The sequence below is a fragment of the Sminthopsis crassicaudata genome, chromosome 4 (genome assembly GCF_048593235.1).
Source record: "Sminthopsis crassicaudata isolate SCR6 chromosome 4, ASM4859323v1, whole genome shotgun sequence".
In the NCBI taxonomy this organism is placed as follows: Eukaryota; Metazoa; Chordata; class Mammalia; order Dasyuromorphia; family Dasyuridae; genus Sminthopsis; species Sminthopsis crassicaudata.
This window is the reverse complement of record NC_133620.1, coordinates 103,157,943-103,181,686: the sequence shown is the minus strand read 5'-3', so window position 1 is coordinate 103,181,686 and position 23,744 is coordinate 103,157,943. Positions and strand designations below refer to the sequence as shown.

Below are 23,744 nucleotides of genomic sequence, written 5' to 3'. Positions count from 1 at the left end.
TGAATCTCACAGTAGGAAGGGACCTAATAGACCACCTAATCTAATCCATACTTGAACAAGACTCAAGGATCCAATGGATCCAGTAAGATAAAAAAATATAAATCACTTTGTAAACAATAAAGTGCTGTGCATTTTTAAATTTTTATTTTATTTATTATTATTATTTTTATTATTATTGTGGTTATCATTATCATTATTATTCTGACTCTCCTTTCCATCCTAATCAACTGGATGGTCAGCCTGTGCTTGAAGACTTTTAGTGAGGAGCCTATCTGCTCCCCAGAGAATGGATCCCACTATTGGCAAGTTGCAATTGTTAGGAATTTGTTTTGGGGGATTCCACTCCCCCCTCCCCTAGACATCAAACTACATCAATCTCTTAGCAAATTTTTACCAATTGTCTTAGTTTTGACTTCAGAGTCCAATAGCTAAGAATTTATTTCTATAATACTTTGGGGGAGGGAGGCAAAACACTTTACTCATTTAATCCTCAAAATAACCCCATAAGTAAGATGCTATCATTATCCTCATTTTACAAATGAGGAAACTAAGGCAGAAAGAGGATAATATTTGAGGCAAAATTTGAGTTTGGGGTCTTTCTGATTCTCTATCTAGCATTCTATTCACTAGACTACCTAACTGTCTCACCCAAGTACTACATACTGAACTCCATCTTCCAGATAACAGTGCTTCAGATGCTTGAACAGAGCTCACCTCCTCTAAGTCTTCTTCAGGATCAATATCTGCTTTTGCTTCAAGTTATCTACCCATGGCATCAACTTGAAGTCCTTCACCATCCTGGTGGCCTTGCCCTAACTTATTAATATCCTTCTTCAAATGTGGTTCCTAAAATTGAATTCAATATTCCAGCTGTGCTCTGACCAGGCCAGAGGACAATGGAACCATGAATTCTTTAGTTCTAAAATACAATGCCTCTTAGTATTTTATTTTTTTATTTTCTTGACTACTAAATTTCATACTGTTGACTTATATTGAGCTTGCAGAACTCCGAAAGCCCCAGATCTTTTACAGATAAACTGCTACTTCTACATATATCAACCATCTTGCATTTACAACCTTTGATATTTTTAATCCAAGTATAGATTTTACATTTATGTTTACTACATTCCCTTTTTAAAAAATTTGAGTTCATTGTTCTCATCTGAGCCTTGTTTAGGATGCCATTCTGTACCTAAATTGTGAATAAAAAAGCTAAGCAGCACAGAGCTAAGCATTTTTCCTTGGGTTAGTACTAGGGATCTTTCCAAGAAGACACTATACTATTTAACGGCTACTCTTTGGGATTGTTTAACTCTCTTTGAATCAACCTGACTGGACTTTCATCTGGCCCATAGTTCTTCATGTTTTCTACAAGAACAGCAGGAGAGACTTTGCCATCTGCTTTCTTAAAATCCAGACAAGTGATACCAATGATGCTTACTGTTTAAAACACTAATCTGTCAAAGCCTATACCAAGAGCATGGCACAGCGGGGGAAAACCCTGGGACTGGATTTGAATCCTGACTTTAACTCCTTGAACTTCCAGGGCCAAGTCACCTTCAGTCTCAGATTTCTCATCTATACGGTAGTGACCACTGCAACCCTTACAATATCTATTATATACATGGTGAATAGCCAGAGTATCTCCCAGGGAGACAGAAATGTTGTAAGGCATTGTCTCAAACTGCTAATTTTTCATTCAAATATATATTCTCCCACAAGAATGTGAGTCCCTCATGGCCAGAGGCGCATGGGCTTTGAGCTCTTTGGATCATTCCACGGTTTCTTGCACACGGTAGACATTTAGTGAGGAGGATGAGAGCACTTAGACTGGAGAAGAATTCAGAGACAATGTGGTCTCCTGAGTCCCCCTCACAATCATTTTACAAATTGACAAACCGAGGCCCAGAAAGCATATGCAATTTTCCTAAGGTCCACAGGTACGAGAAGTAGAGCAGGACGAAAGTGGCCGATGGGTGCAGTGGAGAGAGCACCATTGGTCCTGGAGGCAGGAGGAGCTGAAGGCGCATCTGGCCTCAGACGCTGGGTAGCTGTGTGACCCCAGGTAAGTCACTTAACCTGAATTGCCTCCAAACCGACTAAAAAAAGGGAGATCTGGAATTCAAACTGTTCTTAGCCTCCAAACCCTGCACTCTATTATATCATGACCAGAATTAGAATGAATTCAAGAAGCTCTGACTCCTCCCCTTGGGCAACCTTATAAATAGACATGGGCTGACTAAGTAACAGGATACAGGATGAGTAACAATTTATGCAGGTTGGTATATGAAATATGTTTTACTTCTAAAATGCCATTTGTTTTACTCACTGTATTTCCTGAAGAGTGAACCAGCTAATTAAAAAACAAACAAACCAACCGACCAACAACAAACTCCCAGCAACAACAAATTTTGGGGATATGGGACACTGTCTGTGCCTCTCTGAAAGAACAAGGTTTTCTTTATACAGGAAAGCATGCAGGTATGGGCACAGGGCTCCTGGGCCCAGCCCGCCACATGCCTTCTAGAGGTAAGGACTAGAAACTGAACCTTAGAGGAAAAAGCCATTTCTGGCACGGCCAGATAAACAGTTTGAATAATTCATTCCCATTCCTGGGTGAGGTTGGGCAAGTAGAGACAGCAAAATCTTTCCCTCACACCAGGGCAAACAGGGCTTCCAATGGCTTCTGGGAATTTCACTGCCCAAATGATTCTGGGGAGTGCCAGGCTCCCCCGGCCCTTTCTGGGTTATATAATTGTTTGATGGAAACACTCTCTGGGGAAATCAATTTTTTATAAGAATTTAATGATAGCTCCTCCACATGTGTGACTTGTCTGAGTTGACAGCTCATTAACCCTTTGTTAGCTAGAAGATTTTCCCAACCTCCATGAGGGATATTAAGGGGGAAAATGAGTGTTTGATCACACATCCTTTTAATTGACAGGAGAGAGAACAAGAAATTCCTCCAGCAGAACTTCTTATAGAGTTCAGTTCAATTCTCAAATTTTTCAAACGCACTGAAGGCTGAGCACATAACAAGACGCATTTGCAGCCTTCACTTGGCCTCTGGCCCACAGAACTCTTAATTCTCAAGCTCTCCTTGTAACACTCAAGCCATTAACGTGGGGACAATGCCCTGTTCTTCATTCATCCATCTGCTGAGTTGAGGAGAGAGCCACAGGAGCACGGGGGAGAAGAAATGACATTCCAGCGAAGTGACAGCCTTCAGACACTGCTAAGTGAGCTCAGAATGTCTTTTTGGCCTGAAATCAAGGATTTCCTCGCCTGTGTCAGATGCTTCACATGGATCCTGACAATCTGGGTTTCACTCTTGCACAGTTTTATAAGGAGAGGAAGGAGTCTCGTGGCAATGTGCATAGCACTGACAAAAATAGCTGCTTCACACTCCCTTAGAGCTCTGACACCCTGGAAAAGCGGGTAGGATAGTGTGCATGTCACAGATGGCAACGGAGAGAAACGTGACTTGTTCCATGTCTCAAAGTCCATCCCCGCGCAGCTGGGATTAAGGGAGCGGCATTTCTGGCTTCCTTAGCCCTGCCTTCTCATGCCGGAACCATCAGTACACAGCCCGTAAATGCACAGCTAAGAGAAGCACATTCAAACCCCTGTGTCCCAGCTTTGCGACAAACTTGTTTATCGGCCCACTTAGGACTGCTCTCACCCGCCGGAATCACAGCACCCGGACTCATAAAGCATGCTCTGCACTGTCAGAATCAGGAACTTTGAGAGAGCTGGAGTTAGGCTTTTACAAATCTGCCCTACATCACCCCGAATAACCCTCTTGTGCAAGAGGCCCTCACTGTCATGCTTTTAAAAAGATTTAGGAGGACTAGATGCCACATGGTTTGCTCTTGGAAAGGTCTTTGCCATTCATTCTGCGCCGAGTTTTCTTACTGCACACTGCAGAGCCGAGGCCCCTGAGAGGCCCAGCGGGGGCTGCTCAGTCCTTAGCCCTAAGGAAGCATCATGCCAGTTCTGAGAATTTGGTGGGCACGCGGGCCTGGGGCCCAGAGGCAGGAGGGGCCGACATACCCCACCAGTGCTTCGGACTCTCACACCGAGAACAGGTTTCCCCAGAGGACAGAGGAAGAACCTTGATTTTCCTTTTAAGCTTGCTGAAAGAACGGAGCTCGGATTGGTATCGCCAGACAAAGAGGGGCCTAAGCAGGTGGCGGACTCCACATCCAGGCAGGGAACAAAACCCAGGCCTTCCAAGGGCCTGGCGGGGGTGGGGTGGGGAAGAGGGCTGAGCCCCTCTCACCCTGCTCCCCCCAGCCTCCTTTTCTTTGTGCTTCTCTCCTTGAATCAGTTCCTTTGTCTTCACCCATATTATCACTGAACCTCAGAGTTGTTTTTTCCTTACCTACATTGCCTTTTATTCCCCGAATAAAGGCTCAAGTAGAAATCAGATTAAAACACTTTTTTTTTTTTTAATTGAGGCCCAAAGGAATAAAGAGACCTGTTCAGGGAAGGGAGCGAACATTTATCAGGTGCCGGGTAGCACGCTCAAGCTTTATAAGTGGTACTTCTCTGAGCTCACAGCCAGCCTGGGCGGCAGGCACTATTCTCATCCCCATTTCAGTTGAGAAAACTGAGGCAGACAGAGGTCAGGCGGCTTGCTCAGGGCTACAGAACTTGTACGTGCCCGGGAGAGAGCGGGCCCTGACCCAGGCCAGCATCGGCTCTGCCCTCAGGAGGCCTCTCAGGAAGAGCCAGTCCCTCCTCTCCAAAGCTTCATTTCTCTCCTGCCTGCTTAAGGTGTAAGAGAGCATCCAACAAGCCAGGAGCCAAAACCTGCCGGCTCCACAGGACAGCCGGTGACCCATCCTAACGTCCTGATGGAGGGCACGGCATCGGGGCCGCCTCTAAAATGGGGACAGTGAGTGCGCGCCTCTTTCACAACATGGTGGGGTCGCACGGACGGAGGGGAGGAGAAGCACCGGACGCGACGCTGCCAGACTCCCAGCTGCGCAGCCACTGAGCCTCGGTGCCTCAGTGTCCCCAGCTGTGAAAGGGGCCATGACAGACCTCCCTCCCCGGAAGGTTGTGAGGGCGAATGAAATAATGCATTAGAATGCTCAGCACGCCTTACAGGGGCCACGCACTGTCCAGATACATTATTATCACCTTCCCAGCCCTGGCTCGTTAATCCCATGGGAGGGGCCCGGAGTCCTGCCCGATGGTGGGGGGCCACCCACGGAGCCCCAGCTTTGGACACTTACATCAATGAGGTCAGAGAGGTCGTGGATGTAGTACTTGAAGACAGACGCGTTGGTCGCCTCCAGAGCCAGCAAGTACTCATTCCGGGCTTTAATGGCCTTCAGCTTATTCTCCGTGTACTTGGCTTGGCGCTAAGAAAGGGAACAGAAGTTCAGGCTTTTAAAAAAAATTATTTTAAAAAAGGAGAGTATGTTCTCTGAGAGATGAGAAGAACGGTACATTCAGGAAGCAGGCACAATTAAGCTGCTACTCCCAATGCGCTACTCCCCTAAATTGGGTTCTAATTCTACTTAATGAAAATTCAAGGGCATAATGTAGATCATCCAGAAAGGTTAATGAGGCTCCCGTCTCAGACACATGCCCCCTTTGGGCTCTACGGTGAGATAATTCTCCCACCTTGTAAGAGTTAGCGCTCTGCCAGGCCTTTCCCACCCCCCGCTGAGCTCCAGGTGGTCTGGCCCCTTGGGCATCTTAATCTCATCACTAGAAGGTCGGGCTCTGTTTGCAGAAGTCGAAGGGGTGGCAACAGGCGAGGGAGGAGACATCAAAGCCCGGCAAATGGTCACCTTGTGACTCAGGGGAAAGCTTCACTAATCTTTGGACAGTTCAGCAAAGAGCTACCAGTTTATTAGACCCCAAATACTTCTTGTGGATGAAGAATGAAGCTGGTAAAAGCCTCATTCTTTAACATTCCCCATTCACCCATCAAGTACATCACCCAGACCAGTCAATATTTGCAAGACTGTTTCAAGAGTGAGGAAGGACGTGGTGGTGGATGTGGGCGGGTGGGAGGATCAGGGCAAGGCCAGAAAAAAGACTCCATAATTATTGGCCAAATAATGACCATTCACTACCAGTGGGAAACCCTAATGGCACCCCAACCTCTTGCTCCCTTTCTGGGGCCCCGCTAAGCACACACCTTCTCCTTCATCTTCTCAATCTTCTTGACGGAGCTCCTGCGGACATGCTTCTCCTCGATGCGAACGTTGGAGGTGGAGTCGGGTGATCGAGGCGTCTGGCGGTCCTCCTGCTTCACTGACTTGCCGATCTGCTTCTCTTCCTGCTTTTCGGCCTCTTTCAGCTTACTCTGGGCACTGATGCTGTCAGCATTGTACATGTGATACGTCTTCATCACCTGCAAGGCAACCGCCAAAGGTCAAGCCGGGAAGGTCGTTTACAGAGCGGAGCTCAGCTCCGTCCCCTTCCATCCCAAGCAACTCCCTGCATCTGTAATAGAAAACCCAGGGGGCTGAGCCCCACACATGCTCATACATACATCAAAGAACACTCCAGAACATACATGAGCAGCCTTTGATGCTGGCCCACATGTCTTATTAGAACAAGGACTATTCATGATGGCCATTTATTATTTATCACTATTATCATCTGTCAGAAGTTGCCTCTATCTTGGCAAAGCACTTATCACCCATTTGTATCATCATAATACCAGGTAGATAAGCACAGTAAGAGCACTGAACAATGCTGCTGCTCTACATCACTCAGGAAATCTTTCAGGTTTGGGTGGGAAGTCCACAAAAGGCAGGTGAGTATCTGCCATGATGCTGCAGAGTAAGCTGTGGGCCAGGTACGCTCCTCCAGATGTGGAGTGGGAGAGAAAGGAGAGGAAAGAGCAGCAGTCTGAGGGACCAGAAGCTGCATCTTGGATTCAAGTAGCATCAAGGGAATTTCCCTACAATGGATTTATTTATTCTTGTTAGGAACGGCAACTACAGAATTTATCAAAATTATTTCCATTGTGATGTCTGGCTTCCTTTTGGCCTCTGATACTGATTTATTTGTTCTTCTTAAAAATGGTAATCTGTACAGAATTTATCAAAATTATTTCCATTTTGATGTCAGACTTCCTTTTAGTCTCTGATACTGAGCATGTAGATGGGGCAGTGGATAGAGTGCTAGGCCTTTAGTCAATCAATCAATCAAGATAGATTAAATGCCTATGTTCCAGATACTGTGCTAAGTACTGGGAGTGCAAATCTAGCCTCATCCTTTATTATTTCTTAGGTAGAATCTAAGAAGGCTTCTGTTCAAATCCAGTCTCAGACAATTACTGGCTGTGTGACTCTGGGCAAGTCAGTTAACTTGTTTGCCTCAGTTTTCTCATCTGTAAAATGATGTTAACAACAACCTCTCCCTTCCAGGGTATTGTGAGAATTAAATGAGATCATTGTAAAACTTAGCAGGGGAAGCTAGAAAGGGCAGTGGATAGAGCACCAGCCCTGAAGTCAGGAGGACCCGAGTTCAAATCTAGCCTCAGACACTTAACACTTCCCAGCTGTGTGACCCTGGGCAAGTCACTTACCCCCACCTGCCTCCCCTAAAAAGAAAGAAAAAAAAAGACAGCACAGAGTATGGCACATAGTAAGGCCTGTGTAAGTGTTAGCTCCCTACTATACATACGAGCATTGGCCTGGGTACATGACTGGGGACAAAAAATGAAAAAGTGTCAGTGGATGAAAGGAATAGTTTCAATAGGAGGACTTGATTGGCCTGACCCAGAGCGAAGCCAACAAAACCAGGAAAACAATTATATGGGAACAAAACATTGTAAGAACTACAACTCAGAAAGACTTCCAGACTCTGGCCAATGCAATGACCAACCACAAGAACAGAGGACTCAGGATGAGAGGTGATAGGGTGCAGAACTGGGAGATATATGTTTTGGACATGAACAGTGTGGGAATTTGTTTTGCTTTATTGTGGGTACTTATTATAAGGGTTTTGTTTTTGCATTTGTTTTCAATGAAAAGGAAGGGAAAGAAAATAGATTTTTCTTAATGGAAAAACAAAATGTAACTTACCAGTATCAACCTATGATTAATAACTAACCTGAATGAAAATGAGTCCTTTAGATAACTAAATTATTATCTTTCTACATATAGGTATATAATATAATTATTACAATTATCTGTTGGGGAATCAAGTCACCTCCCTGGGTAAAGAGATCATAGGTTTCACAACCACTAACAGCACAAACAGGCTTATTCTTTCTCCAGGTCAGGAGCCCCTGAATCTGCTTTTACCATGACCCTAATCTAGAGACTGGGACCTACCTGGTCTCAAATTACTTGCAGGTCTTCTTACTTAGAGAGAGGGACAACGATTAGACTTGTAATTAATGTGAGAAATGTTAACAGGCAGAGAATCATGGGAATTGGCCCTAGAACTTGTCCAGTCAACCAACACCTGGTCAAGTGACCACTCCAAAGTCACACAGTCCTTAACAGCGTTAGGAGAGGTCTGGGGCTCTTCCCCACACATCTAAGCACCGTGTCCCCTCTGGATTACCCGGCCTACCTTGGAGAAGCCCTCCCTGCTAAGCCCATTTGGCCTTTCACACAATTGAGAACCATGTCATGGTCAATAGGAGTTGCAGCTTGGGGAGGTGGGGGAGAGGAGGAGACAACTGTGCATCAAGGCCGCAGTCGGGGACTGTGACGGCCACACCCTTCTCCTTTTCAAAGATTCACGGAAGCCCAGGAGGCCCAGTGCTGATTTCATATCCTCCCAAACATGTTGCTACCTTGAGCCTGGCGGAGGCTCTTTCCTTCTGGGACTTCCTGTTTCCAGACAGTCACAGTTAGACTCATAATCTCAGAGCCCAAATCCCTTGCTTTATAGCTGAGGAAACACAGGTAAAAGGCCACCCCCTTGACAATTAGTGCATCTTAGGTTAGAACCAGCTTTCACAGTCTAGCAGCTGGAAGGGTTATTGAAGACCATTTTGCCGGCTCTTAGGATTTCGGGTCTGTTCGGTCAGGGATGTGCTGGAGTCAGCTTGAACCAATGGGAAGTGATTGTTACATTTTCAGTGTGAGCCTAGCACTTCAAGCTACCCAATTAGGGCTTGTTTTGTTGATGTCTAGACTTAATAAAATGATGGAAAAAAGGTTAATAATGGTTAAACTTTAAAATGTGTACAATCCTCCACCCCCAGCTCCAAGCCGGGCGCTAACTGTTCACCAGAACACTTCTGAGTATGGCTCTCTTCCCATTACGCTACCCTGCCTCCCTGGCTTTGTTCTTGTAGGAAGCCAGAATTGGGGGGGAATTATATGCGGGCACTGGAGGGGGAATGATAAATCTGTAATCTGACACTCAAAAGCAATGGAATCTTATGGGCTCTGACTAGGGCTGGGAACAAAGGGATAGAAAGGAAAAGAGGAGAGATTTGCAGAATACGAAACAGGGGAGCTACTATGAAGAGAGCCAGGGACATCAAGGGGTGCCCAGGAGAGCCAGGTGACCTCCACAACGCCATTGCCGAAGGTGTGGAGGGCCTGCTCCCACTCCGGGAGAGCCTGCCGTGCATCCGTGGGGAGACAGCTGGAAGAGGACTCCTGAGTGGGCTGCAGGAGCCGGTCTTTCGGTCCTTCCTTAGTCTAAAGAATAAACTAAACTCGTCCGGGGGCGTCTGGGGCCCGGGAGGCAGCCAAGACGAGGCTTGAAAGCACATTAAGGTTTAGGTTACATCTCATTTCTGATGCATGATGTTCTAATGTGGGCTTCACCTTATTCTGAACTTTTGCACTATTTTACTTAAGTGCACGAGCTATTCTTTGCTCATGAAGCAGTGGAGACAGTCGGCTCTGTTACAGAAGAGGCTATATTTAAATACCAGAAGCACAGCAGTATTAAAAAGACTTTCTGAATAATTTATACGGCCCTCCAAGTCTCCCAGCAACCTAGAATGAGGAAAGAGGCATTTATCATGCTAGCTGTAGAAATTCAAGGGTATCCAGGACTCGGAGGACCAGAAGTTCGCAGAACCCAGGGTGGGAGAGACCTTAGAGGCCACCCGCTCTCCCCACCCCCACCTTGGCCATCTTACAGATGAGAACCAGAGAGAGTACCCCCAAGGTCATGCAGCAGGACCTGACCTGTCCGACCCCTGGCCAGCCAGTGCAGTCTTCACTAATGACTCTTCCCCTGACCTAGACTCACTGTGTTCTGCCCAGATGGGCAGGGGCAGGATGGTCTTTGCAGCCAGCAACAGACCCCCCAGGGTGGGATTCTCTGCTCTGCCCGGGGCACACTGACAGGTTTTTAGAAGAGGCAGGACTTGAATCCAGGACTTCCTCACTTTGGGGCTGGCTCTTTTTACTACCTGCACACTAATTAATTTGCATTTACTGGGCATGTATTACAAGATGCATTTACTTGTCTGTTTACATATTATTTCCCGTCACTAGAAAGCAGGATCCTTGCAGGTAATACTTCATGAATGTTTCATTCATAGAACTAGATGGGTGGTGCAATGGGCCAGGAGTCAGAAAGAATGAAGCCTCAGGAATTACTGATTCTGTCTCCTTCTGTGAATGGGGGATAACAGCACCCCATGCCAGGGTTGTCAGGAGTATAAAATGAGATCCTTGGTAAAGCCCTTTGCACACCTTAAAGTGCTAAATCAATGTGACTAGTTTTTACCATGTCTATCTCCAATGCCCACAGCAGAGGTTGGCTCGCACGCAGATCCTTAAGGAATGCTTCTAAGGCTGAACTCAAGAAGGAAAAGACCTGGAAAAGTTGGGGCGGCTCTGCAGTAGTTGGGGGTCAGCGCCCCACCCACCCTACACAAGTTGTGACACCGGACTTAAGAGAAGGCAATGGCGGAGGCCGCAACAGCTCTGGATTGATAGCTCCCCGAGAATTTCCAATGACTAAGGTCTCTCTAAGAACAAAAACCCAGCTTCGCTCCTGATCTATCACGCTGACTTGAAGGAAATACATACATAGATAATTAGCTACAAAATGGAGTAAGGGATTGGGAGTGAGGGAGGAAGGAGCGTGGATCAGTGGTTAGAGATGTGGCCCCAGAAAGCCCTAGCTGTGAGTCCTGCCTCTGACATGTGACTGTGGGCAAATCTATGACCTTCCCCATGCCCCAGTCACAGAGGGGGTGCCCGGGCAGCAAGGGCTTCCTTTCCTGGGAGGGGGCAGGTCGGCTGCTAAATGTCCCTGCCTTGGAAGATGAGCCCACCAGGCCAAAGAACAGATCCCAGTGACTCTACAAAGAGAGATGCTGCCGAGTCCACTGGACCCATTCAACACGGTGCAGAGAAACATGAACATCCCCGTGACCCTTAACCCTCGGTGCAACAAGAGGCCTTGTCAGCATGGGGGCCATCTCCCCACCGGCTCTTTCTTTTTGAACCCTAGGGCTTTCCGTGCACAGATCTTTAAACTCAACCAACAATTCTGGTATCCGATCTCTCAGGCTAAGGGCCTTCAGGGGGCTTGCCTGGCAAGTCGGTTTTAAAGCTCTGCCTTCTGACTAGTGGCTGAGGCAGTGGATACTCGGGGTCTCCCTTGGGGAACAGGGGGCTTTGATTTCAAAGGAATTCTTGGAGAATCGCTCCAAAAATGAAAACCATTCATGCCCAAGTGCAAGGGCTGCTCACGTTCACTTGGAGGAAAAGGCAGGTAGAGAAAAACATTCTCTGGGCTGACCTGAAACAATGGTGTGGGGAGGTGGCCTCTGACACCAAATACTGCTTCCCAGAAAACCATCCTTTGTCAGGGAAAAACCCAGGCCCACAAAGCAGGGGGCTTTAAGCCCGTGCCTCTGGCCCCAACATCTCCCTCCTGGGAACAGAAACAGCCTCCTCTCCTCCCATCATTGTGCACACTCACAAGGACCTCCTTCCAGGAGACAGCCACGGACTTCTTCCATCAGTGCACCAGAGAGAACCAAGCGGGACCTCAGGAATATCTGTTCTCACACACGCAGAAATGGAGGCCCAGAGACCAGCCCCAGACCGGGCCAGTACCGGAGTTCAGGTCCCTGGATGTCCAGGCCAGAAAGGACTTTTTCCAGTTTTGATTTTTCCATGGCCCAGCCCTACAAACCAAGTCCTGTGGCTAAGACCGTCACTGAAATCTGAGTCCCGAGTACCTCTCTTCCCTCCCCCAAAAAGAATGGGGAGGGATATTCCTCCCCGGATCCTTCAGCTCTGCTTCCCTTGCTTATCCTCTAAGGGGGTCTGACTGCAGCATGGCTAGAATCCCAGCTCCTCAATTTTAGACAATTATTATCTCATATGGCTGGGATGGGCCAGTCCCAAATCCATTTCTATCCCCAGGAGAAAATAAGCCTCTTTTCTACAAAACTTCTAAAGAGCGATGCCATTGGATCCTCAAGGAAGGCTGACTGTACCACTGGACAAAGTGCTGGCTAGGCTGCAGGTATTGTCCTGGAGACGCTCAACCCACCCAGCAGGTAATGACCAGGCTAGAGCGCAGGTCTTCCGGTTCCTGTGACCCATCCGATAACTCAGTCTCTCAGGAAAGGCCGTAGGATCCTCAGTCAGCTCCTAGGAAAATCTCTGCTTTTGGCTCAAGCAGACCCGAACAATCTGGATCTGGTTCAGGAGAGCACTACACCCAATCCACTCTCATTTTTAGGATGAGTGGCTGGCCGCCATAATTTGCACAAAAACATCTGGTCTTCCCAGCAGCCAACAACAAAACAGCTGGCTAAGGCTGGAGGGAAGAGGGGGGGGGGGAGCAAGAAGCCAGAAAGTTTCTCCCTAAACCAAAGTGGCAAAACCCAGGCTTCTCCTCACTGCGGTTCAAGTTCCACTTACGCCCTTCTCTCCCCACCCCGCTCCCCCCTACGCCTCCTGCCAAAAGAAAATCCCAACTTCAACAGGTCTCTTCATCATCTCCCATTAGAAGCCTGGACATGGGGAGCAAGGTCAACAGAATTTGGATGACCTTTTCCCTCGACTGCCTGTCCTACCTGCCCTGACTTAGCATCCTGAAATGAAAACCAAAGGCTTTTTCTACCGCTATCCAAGGACTCCTGCCTAGAGTGAGTGGCAAGTCGGGAGATTCCCAGGGTTGCTAAACAAAGATATTTTAAATGATTTTTTTAAAGGGCTCAGCTGCTGAGCAAATGTACTGTTTTCTATCTTGGCAAGTACTTTGCCAGGAGGATGGAGTAATAGCTCTTCTTAGTGCCTAGAAGATACTCTAAAAATAAAGGCAGAAGTAAAAAGCTAAACAGACAAAAGGTCCAGGAAATTCATCCAGTCTGAAAATGGTTCACATCAACATGCTTCTATTTAAAAAAAAAAAAAGAAGAAGAAGAAAAGAAGAAGCAAAAAAACAAAACACTTAGCCTTAATTTCAGCACCTAAACCTATAATCCAAGGAGACTGTCTCTATCTGCTGGGCCTGCAGGCAGCTGAGTCCATACAGCATTAACTAGGGAAAGAATCCAAAGCCCAAGGAATGGCAATGGGGCTACATCTGCTGACTCCATTACCATTTTTCCTGGCTGAGCAGTTCGTCCATCACAACAGCCTAAGAGCCCACACCTATGTTGTTAGATGAGGAAAAGAGAATCCTGATTCGACACATTCGGTTCAACAAAGACTTATTAAATGCCCGTGACCAAGCAAGGCATTCCGAGCCCAAATGCAGCTATTCATGTTTCCCTTGCATTTTCCACAGAGGACAGAAAAGGCATAACAAATAAACAAGTAAATCTGGAAAATCAATCCCCTCCCAAATCAGGATGGGGCAACCTGAAGGACTGACTCCAAGCATGGGCAGAGTCTGTCTGAAGAAGGGACCTTTGGAAAGGCTCAGGATCTAGAAACCCGCCCTGCAATTAAGATGTTGCCTGCAAAAAAGCAGTGATCTCCTTGGGATGTGTGTGTGTGTGTGTGTGTGTGTGTGTGTGTGTGTGTGAGAGAGAGAGAGAGAGAGAGAGAGAGAGAGAGAGAGAGAGACAGAGACAGAGAGAGACACAGAGAGACAGAGACAGAGACAAAAACGGAGAGAGAGACAGAGAGACAGACAGAGACAGGCAGAGACAAAGACAGAGACACACACAGAGAGAGACAGAGAGAATAATTAAACAATAATGTTAAAATAATAATTCATGAAACAGTTTTGGAGGAGAGACAAACACCCACACACATGACCTCCCAGGCAAGCCGGACCATGTATCAGCAACAGGCGTCACACAGCTGAGGGAGCCGGCCCTTCAGAACAGAATGGCTGGCAATCGGTCTCCTCACTAAGCCTGCAGCCCTGAGAATAGGATAACGGGGCAGGGCATCTTGTCAAGCCCGGGAAATCCAGTTTGCTGAGAACAGGGTCCATCATGGTGGGGATGCGTTTGTTTTCCCTGGGGCCTGGAGGCCCCTGAACCTCTCCTGTCTCCCACTCCTACTGACTATGGGAAAAGGAGATGGATGATAAGGTGATCCTTGGCTCAAATGAGCCTGGAAACGAGACCCCAGAAAGGGAGACAGGGCATGATATTGCCCAATGGAGGATATGTCCTCAACCCCGACCCCCGAGGCCACACCAGTTCTGATGCTGGGAGGTGACTGCAGCAGCGCACTGACAAAGGGCCAAGAAACCCGCCCGATTTACCGAATACAGCTCGTTCAAGACCTTCATCAAATCGTCCTGGAGCTGCTGGCCGACTTCTTTGCTCTGCAAGGAAAGAAAAACTCAGGTTAACTGGGAAGTGGGAGGAGGGGGATGGCAACAAAGAGAAGGGCAATGCAGGCTCTACAAATAACACAGACTCAATTAGGGCCCATTATTTAACCCAGCAAATCGGATAACCGCTCCGATCAGGCCCAATTATGGTCAGATTACTCAGGGAGTTTTAATAAAAGAAATGTGCCCTTCTCCACAGCAGAGCAGAGGTGATAAGAGTTAGAGGGAAATGGTTGCGGCCTCTGATTTTTCAGCCGGTCCCTGGGGAGCCAGGCTGAGAGCCACATCCTCCCCAGGAACTCCCGTAGATGGGCCCATCTCTCCCTGCCTTACACTGAGGAGGCCCAGGGAGAGGAGCAGGAGAGGGATGGATTCAAGAAGCACATAAACATGTGAGGACTTCCACCAACTGATCTAGTGACATTTACTAAGCGTCAGGTAACACTGCAGATGGTATGCAGCAGACAATCCCTATTCTCAAGGAGCTGCCACGACCCTAAAACCAGCTGGGAAAACTCCTTGGGAAATGGGGCAGGGTCTCTGCTTTGTTCAGCTCAGCTCTCAGTAGGAGACTGCCCTCAGTGAGATCTCAATAACGACTGGCATTTGGGCTCACGTTAGGCTGGGTGCGTCTGGGAGTTTCCAAACATTGCTCATGACCGAGGGCAGAACACAAGCTGTGGTTATTGCCACACGATGTCCTCGCACGGTTCTTTCTGCTGCCTTGTCACACAATAATAGTGATAATAATAATGGCTAGCGTTTACACGGCACTTTACCTATGTGATCTTACTTAACTCTCACAACAATCCTGGGAAATGGGCGATATTTTTATCATCATTTTATAGACTGACTTGCTCAATGTCCACAGCAGGATTTGAATTTGGGTCTTCCTGATTCCATATTTAACACTGTCTGCACTGTGCCATCCAGTCGCCTGACTTGAAATATCTTGTGTTCTTCTCTGTGGCTCACGGATAGCCCCCTTCTTCCAGCTGGAAGGCTTTCAGGCATTTCTCCCCACCCCACCCCACCCTCCTTCCCCAACACATACTATAATTGAATCCAAGGGACAGTACAAATGATTTAGAACTGGGAGGGACCTAGACCGTGTGGTTCAAGCCTTTCATGGTTCAGAAGAGGAAAGATGGAAGCCCAGGGAGCCCCAATGGCTTGCGATGGTCACACACGATCTATTCACCACAGAAATGGCGGGATCCCTAGATGACACAGATTAATGAAACTATTTTGTATTGATCAGACTTTTCACCCTTATTAATGACCATGTCCAAACTCAAGCTTTCTTGAATTGCAGATCACATCCAGCTATCTGCCGAATTTCTGCAGAGGTTTGTACTATCGTGTGATCTCCTTTTTAAAAAAAGGAAAAAGACCTTAGAAGCCATTAGTAACACATGCCAGTTTCCACTGCTGGTGTTTTTCAAAGAAAGGAGGAAAGGAAGAGACATTAAGGCCAGAGAGGAGCCAACTAGGAATCCTTGCATCCCATATTAAATTCTCCTTTCCTCAAGCTTTCAGATCCAGGATGGCAGCAGACCATGGAAATCAGGTCGAGCCCTAGTACCGTATTACTAGAAGATTTTCCATTTACATATCTCATCTCTCCTTTAATTTTTCCAACATCCCAGGGAAACCCTGATTATGTATGAGAGCTTTTCTCTGATATGGGTGTTTATACAAGAAGAACATGAGATAAAGAGGTGGGGGTGGGGAGAAGAGAAGGAGAGAAGAAAGGAGGGAGAGGGAGAGGGACAGGGGGAAGAGGAAGGGAAGGGAAAGAGCACAACAGAGGAAAGGGGAAAAGGAGGAAGTAAAAGCCACACTTTGAGTACTGAGGAGTGTTTACTGCCAAGTCCAGGGGAGCAGGAGATGAGACAGGTTGGCACTCTATTAATAGGCCCAGCGAAGGGAAAAGTCCTCAATTCATCTGTTCTGCCAGCTTCTTGTTCTCTTACACACACACACACACACACACACACACACACACACACACACACACACACACACACACACAGCCCCGGCTGCTAACAGAGCCGCTCCCCATCTCGGCACAGCGTAGCTCCCAGACAGAGGATGCTCCTGGCAGAGGGAGCTGCCCTGTGAGCCAGGAACACGGCAAGTCATGACCCCAACTTTCTTGGCTCTGAGTCTCTTAGCCGCTCACTTTTTCCATCTGCGAGGAGGCTGGACAAAGAGCTCTTCCAGCTCTAAAACTCAATGGCTCTCTATGATCTGCTGCCAGGATTCACTAGTCAATGTTGCTTTATCAACTGATTTACTTCTCAGCGCTGCAGTGGGAGGCAGCAAACAAGTTTCCTTTGCTTGTCAAGAAGGAAGGCCTCGGGAAGGTCTTTCCAAGCTGACCTTCCTATTGTTTCTACCATTCTCCTGAGAGCCTCGGTCACTAGAACAAGCCCACCCCGATCACTGGCAGATCTCGGGGCTGGAGGAGTCAGAAAGCCCTGGCTTTCAATGTGTGTTCTGGGATCCTGGGCCAAACCTTAGCCTCTCCATCCTCAGTTTCTCCCTTTGTGAGCAGGGGTGAGAACAGCACCCGGCTCGGGGCTGTGGCAAGGGCAAATGAGGGAAGGCCCTACCCAGACAGCGACTCTCTGTGTCCATCACCCCTGGCCTGGGGAGGGAAGCAAGTCCAAATGACTCATCCCTCTGCAGCCACAGAGTTAGGGGCAGGGGCAGGATATGGGGCTTCCCACCCCACCGCTCTCCAGCCTCAGGGGCAGCTGCCCCTGCCAAGCTCCCAGCCGCCTCTCGCCATCTCCCTTTCTTACATCAGAGGTTACAAGAAAGGCTCCGGTTCCCTCTGTCCTGTTATTCAAGCCTTTAGCTTACATCAGTAAGTACCACAATATAGGGAAAGAAAAAAGGGGAAAAAGTGGAACCAACAAAATCGCAGTAGGTAGATGTTTCCCTTGTGTCCAGGCTACTTGGGGGAAGGAGCTTCCCGATGATATCCCTGTGAACAGGCTGCCAAAGACCCTTCCTAAGTGTCCCATGGAGGACATTACAGGCGGGCTGAGGGATGCCCTGGTAACTCTAGCCCACAGGAGAGGCAAGCCTGCAGTAGTGAGGAGCAGCCAAAGTCTCTCCCCTCTCAGAGGCCAAAGGGAGGGCCCTGAAGTTTGCTAGGTCAAAAACCTTGCACTTGTGCATCTGGGGAGGCCCAGTGGCCCCCCTACTTCCCGGGCTGCAGTCAGGCTTCTGTGTCGGCCCGGTTAGGGTTTGATAAAGTGGAAGGGGACCCCACCCAAAGACAAGAGGGGCATTTATTGGCCTTCCCCCCTCCCAAAAAAAACTGCTGAAGCCTTGTATGTTAACACAATGGATACTGCAAAGTCCTCTTCCTTCCCCATTAAAAAAAAACAAAACAAAAAAAAAAACAAAAAAAAACAAGATGTTGGGCAGGGAAGAAAAGGAAGAGAATAAACAGAACTGTCTTTGTGTGCTATCACACAACATGCATCTCTTTTCTTTTTAAAGCTTCTTGAAAGAGAATGAGTCATCTAAACATTGCAGGAAACCAAAGAGAAGGAGGGGAAAAATTACTTTGGGCAAAACTCTTTTTTGAATGTTTTCATAGTAACCTTAGCCTGGAAAAAAAAGCCTAAATTTAGAGCTGAAGATGTGGAATATTTAACAATGCTGATTCTGAGGGATAGGAAGTGAAATGCTGGGGACGCACTAGAGCCTTTTATTCTGAAGCTCATGCCTGCTGGGGCAGTTCTGGCCAGTCCGCTCACTGCTGAGGTGTGGCTGCCTGGCAGGGAGGCTCCTGCTCATCTTGCACCATTATGGGGACGGGAGGGGGCCCAGGTCCCCCTCAAAGCCCTCCATCCAGTATTTCCAACAGTCCGCCGCTCATCGCCAGCTGGACTGCCCCAACACGTCTCGGACTCAACCATTTAAAACTGTGCTCGCCAACTTCCCTCCCACCTCTTATCCCTTCCCAACTTTCCTTGTATTGGGGCACGGGGTCAAGAGCAAGTGACATTTTTCTCTCAATTCACCAAGGCCCTTATATATAGCCTTCGAATCAGCTCGGACTTTCCTCAAGCGGAACTAGCTGCCAAGTCCTGCTGGTTTTATCTCTGTAACGTCTCACTTTTGTCCTCTGTTCTCTCAAATTCTACTACTCTGTGGCTCAGGCTCTCACTTCTTTTCACTTAGATTCAAGATCCTTATTTCTATTTGTTTTTTCTATTAGAGCTTTTTATTTTCAAAACATGTACATAGATAGTTTTCAACATTCATTCACCCTTCAAAACCTTGTATTCCAATTTTTTTTTTATTCCTCCCTTCTCCCCATCCCTGCCCCTAGATGGCAAGTAATCCAATATATATTAAGCATATGCAATTCTTCTATACATATTTCCACAATTATCATATTGCAAAAGAAAAATCAGATCAAAAAGGAAAAAAATGAGAAAGAAAACAAAGAGCAATCAAACAACAACAAAAAGAGTGAAAATGCTATGTTGTAATCCATACTCAAACCCCACAGTTTCTCTCTGGGTGCAGATGGCTATCCATCACAAGACCACTGCAACTGGCCTGAATCACCTCATTGTTGAAAAGAGCCATGTCCACCCTGAGATACCACTACACGTTAGTGGAACTGTGAATGATCCAGCCATTCTGGAAAGCAGTTTGGAACTATGCCCAAAGGGCTACCAAACTGTGCATACCCTTTGTTCCAGCAGTGTTTCTACTGGGCTTATATCCCGAAGAGATTATAAAAGAGGGAAAGGGACCCACATGTGCAAAAATGTTTGTGGCAGCCCTTTTGTAGTGGCAAGAAACTGGAAATTGAATGGATGCCCATCAATTGGAGAATGGCTGAATAAGTTATGATACATGGATGTTATGGAATATTATTGTTCTGTAAGAAACGACCAGCAGGATGAATACAAAGAGGCTTGGAGAGACTTACATCAACTGAAGCTGAGTGAAATGAGCAGGACCAGGAGATCATTATATACTTCAACAACAATATCGTATGAGGATCAATTCTGATGGAAGTGGCCCTCTTCAGCAATGAGAGGATCCAATTCAATTCCAATTGATCAGTGATGAACAGAACCAGCTATACCCAGCGAAAGAACACTGGGAAATGAGTGTGGACCACAACATAGCATTTCCACTCTTTCTGTTGCTGTTTGCTTGTATTTTTGTTTTTATTCCCAGATTGTTTTTATCTTTCTGAATCCGATTTTTCTTATGCAACAAGAGAACTGTATAAATATGAAAACATATATTGTTTTTAAGATATATTTTAACATATTTAACATATATGAGACTGCCTGCCATCTAGGGGAGGGAGTAGAGAGGGAAAAAGTTGGAACAGAAGTGTTTGCAAGGGTCAGTGTTGAAAAATTACCCAGGCATATGTTCTGTCAATAAAAATCTATAACAATTTTAAAAAATCTATATATTAAAAAAAAAGAGCCATGTCCATCAGAATTGATCATCATATATGGATCTAGGATTCTTAAAAAAAACAAACAAACAAAAAAAAAAAAAGCTCATGAAACCCAGGCTAATATTTTTGATAATCATATTTCAGTATAATTGGTTTCCTCTCTAATCCCAGGTATTTCATTTCACTCATTTAAAAGCATAATTCTGAGAAAGAGTCCCAGATTTTTGCAGAGTCCGAGATACAAAAAAGCTTAAGAACCCCCAAACTCTATTGTTGCAATTGTTAAACATTTTCCACTTGAGATCCTTTTTCACTCGAGAAATTTTGACATGACTCTGGATATATAGGTATATAAAAAAGGTATACAAATGAAGCATTTTCTGATAATAAACTGTAAAGAAATTTATTTTAAAATAATTCTTTCACATACCTATAATTTCATCATTAATTATTAAAAATGAAACAAATATGCACAATAATGAGATGGATTTGCTTGAAATTTTTTTTCATAAAGAATTTTTACATAAGGAATTATGATATTTTTTACTATTGGCAAATTTTTCTCAATCCTCACATTTAGTTATGCAATCGCATATGGGATCATGAGCCACAGTTTAAGAAATTTTGCTCTGATTTTTCTGACTATCTTCGGATTATCTTCTATCCCTTCTCTAATCTAGTACTGCCCATATAATCTTTCCATACCTCTCCTCTGCTCAAAAATCTTCAAGACAGTCACATTACCAATTTATGACTATCATTCAAGGCTCTATTTAGTCTGGCCCAGTCTTCTCTCTTTCCAATCCCTACGAACACATACCTGACATTTCCGATAAAAGACCACTCCCAACACGCTTAGAATTTCTGCCCATTGCCAACTTTATTGCTTTTTCAACAAACAGGGCACCAAATGACCATCTCTGTTGGCTGAAGTCCCTCTGCCTAAAGGTCCAACTAAGATTCCCTCTTCTCCATGAAACCTTCCCTGATGACTGCTTCCCACTCATCCCTAAATAAAATATTTTTCTCTTCTCTGAATTTAACTTTCATGGTTCTGGCTTCTATTATATTCTAGTTTGTACTATACTATACTTAGGTATATAAAATTGTAAATTCAATCTGCCTCCACCACTTTTCTTTTACACTAGGAATTCTTTGTAGTACGTTGTTAATAAAGCTTTGCTGCTTCAGCCTCTGGAAGATGGCAGCTTTGTTTTTTGTTTTTGTTTTTGTTTTATTAATTTTATAATTATAACATTTTTGACAGTACATATGCATAGGTAATTTTTTTACAACATTATCCCTTGCACTCACTTCTGTTCCGAGTTTTTCCCCTCCTTCCCTCCACCCCCTCCCCTAGATGGCAGGCAGTCCCATACATGTTAAATATGTTATAGTATATCCTAGCTACAATATATATGTGCAGAACCGAATTTTTTTGTTGCACAGGAAGAATTGGATTCAAAAAGTAAAAATAACCTGGGAAGAAAAACAAAATTGCACATAGTTTACACTCATTTCCCAGTGTTCCTTTTCTGGATGTAGCTGATTCTGTCCATCATTGATCAATTGGAACTGGATTAGCTCTTCTCTATGTTGAAGATATCCACTTCCATCAGAATACATCCTCCTACAGTATCATTGTTGAAGTGTATAATGATCCCCTAGTTCTGCTCATTTCACTCAGGATGGCAGCTTTGTTATGGTATTTAAATGGCTGGCACGGGATGGGGAGAAGGGGCATAAGATTTGTTATGTTTGACCCTAAAGGGACAACCTATGAAAGATATAGAGAAGGGAAAAAGGGCCAAATTTGGGCTTAATATCAAGAAATATTCTGGAGCCATGAGAGCTGCCCAGGACTAGAATGAGCTTGAGAGGTGGGGATTTCTCCTGGGAGGTCTTTAAGCCACACTGGACATTTATTCCTTAACCTTCCTACTGCTGCCATATTTCAAAATACAAGGAATTCAGAGAGTTGGCTGAATTATAGAGAGACCTCAGGATCACCCAATCACGGGTTTTGAGAGCTGGAGTAGCCCCACACATGAAAGGAGTCCTTTAGCGTACCTGACTCTGGGACCACCCTGCTCCCTTTTCCAAATCTAGGCTTTGTTTCCCAGTAACATTTGAAATCCATTATCATTTGCAGTCCAGAAATTAATAATAGTAATTCACATTTACATAGTACAGTGCCTTGTGCACTTTCTTTACCATTCTATAACTCCCTTCACTGTGACACAGGTAGTTCCTGTGGTATGCTGTTTATATGAAAGAAGAAAGGAGACTCCTTTTCTTCAGCCTGTAGTGAGAACTAATTTCAGTCCTGTCCCAAGGCGAGTCTGTCAGCAGGTAGAAATAGTAAAGCCGTTTAGGGCCTGCCCCCTTAGGCTGTGTCAGCATTTTCCCAAAACAGAATCCAGTTTTCAAGGGCACACATCTCTACCGAGGCTGGGCTTTTAGAAAAGGTTCTGAGCCCAGCCGTACAACCACGGTTTTCCACTTTAAAACTGAAAAGACCTTTAAGAGTTTCATAAGAAGTGACAAGGGCCCTCTTGTAAGCAAAGTGACACCAGAAATACAAGGATTGATTTAAGGCCACTGTTTCAAAATAGTCAAGACTTCGCAGGCTGGTGATTCACTCCAGTCTTCCAGCAGGAAGGAAAGGTCTAGCAGACATTTCATGTGCAGGGCCAGCGTTAGCTGATCCATGACGACCATGTCCTTCTGGACTCTGACCCGCTCCCGTTTCTCCCCATTTCGGGCACTCAGACTCAATCAATAGTGATTGATTAGCCATCCGTCTGCGTGTGGCCCAGTGACAGAAGAGCTGGAATAGGGGGAAAGGTGGGATGGAGAAATGACTCATCTGGCATATTAGCTTAAGAAGCACATCCAGTTTCTGCTTAGATTGTCTTTAGGATACACTGATTGGAGAAAGCATGACATATATATCTGTGTGTGAAGTGCACACACACACGTGTGAATGTAGAAATAACACGTGTATACATGTGCACCCACTAAATGCATGTGTGTTATGTGCATATACATACACATCTTTATGTAAACACACATGGCATGTCTATATATAAACATGCATGTGTGTAGAAAATAAACTCCCATACATGCATATAAAAAGCACACACATGTATATCTATAAATGCAGTACACGTTTATATAACCATGCAAAAACATGCATGTATATCTAAAGACACAGACATGCACACATATCTATATATATCCCAAATGAGGTCTCCCAGAAGTCTGAATGTTTTTAAAATTTAGTACTCTGAACTATACAGGAGTCTTTTAAAATCAGTACATTGTGAATAGCACTGACTTTTAAAAATCCTGCATATAGAGATATGACCTGTCTCTATAATGAAAGAAATTGCAACTTGAATTCACTGGATCATAGCTCAGTATGAGTCTCACAAGCCGCCTGGTCAAGCTGCTTTGCTGAGTGCTTGGCTCCAGCTCACACCGGCTGTCTCATCAAGCGGGGAAGGGAGGCTCCCCTCTGCCTTTCCGCCCCACACCTGTTCCACTGAGGGAATGTGTGAGC

At 45.8% G+C, this 23,744-nt stretch overlaps 1 protein-coding gene across 5 annotated transcripts in view; it reads right to left on the bottom strand.

Annotated features, from left to right (window-relative positions):
- SRGAP2 (SLIT-ROBO Rho GTPase activating protein 2) overlaps nucleotides 1-23,744 on the bottom strand; it is a 252,665-nt gene that overhangs the window by 69,297 nt on the left and 159,624 nt on the right. For all 5 annotated transcript variants that reach the window (XM_074308983.1, XM_074308987.1, XM_074308985.1 and 2 more), the window contains exons 5-7: nucleotides 14,650-14,712; nucleotides 6,161-6,376; nucleotides 5,244-5,372 (exon numbers count right to left, since the gene is read on the bottom strand). In XM_074308983.1, the coding sequence (XP_074165084.1) occupies nucleotides 5,244-5,372; nucleotides 6,161-6,376; nucleotides 14,650-14,712 (408 nt within the window). The remainder of the gene's footprint in view (nucleotides 1-5,243; nucleotides 5,373-6,160; nucleotides 6,377-14,649; nucleotides 14,713-23,744) is intronic.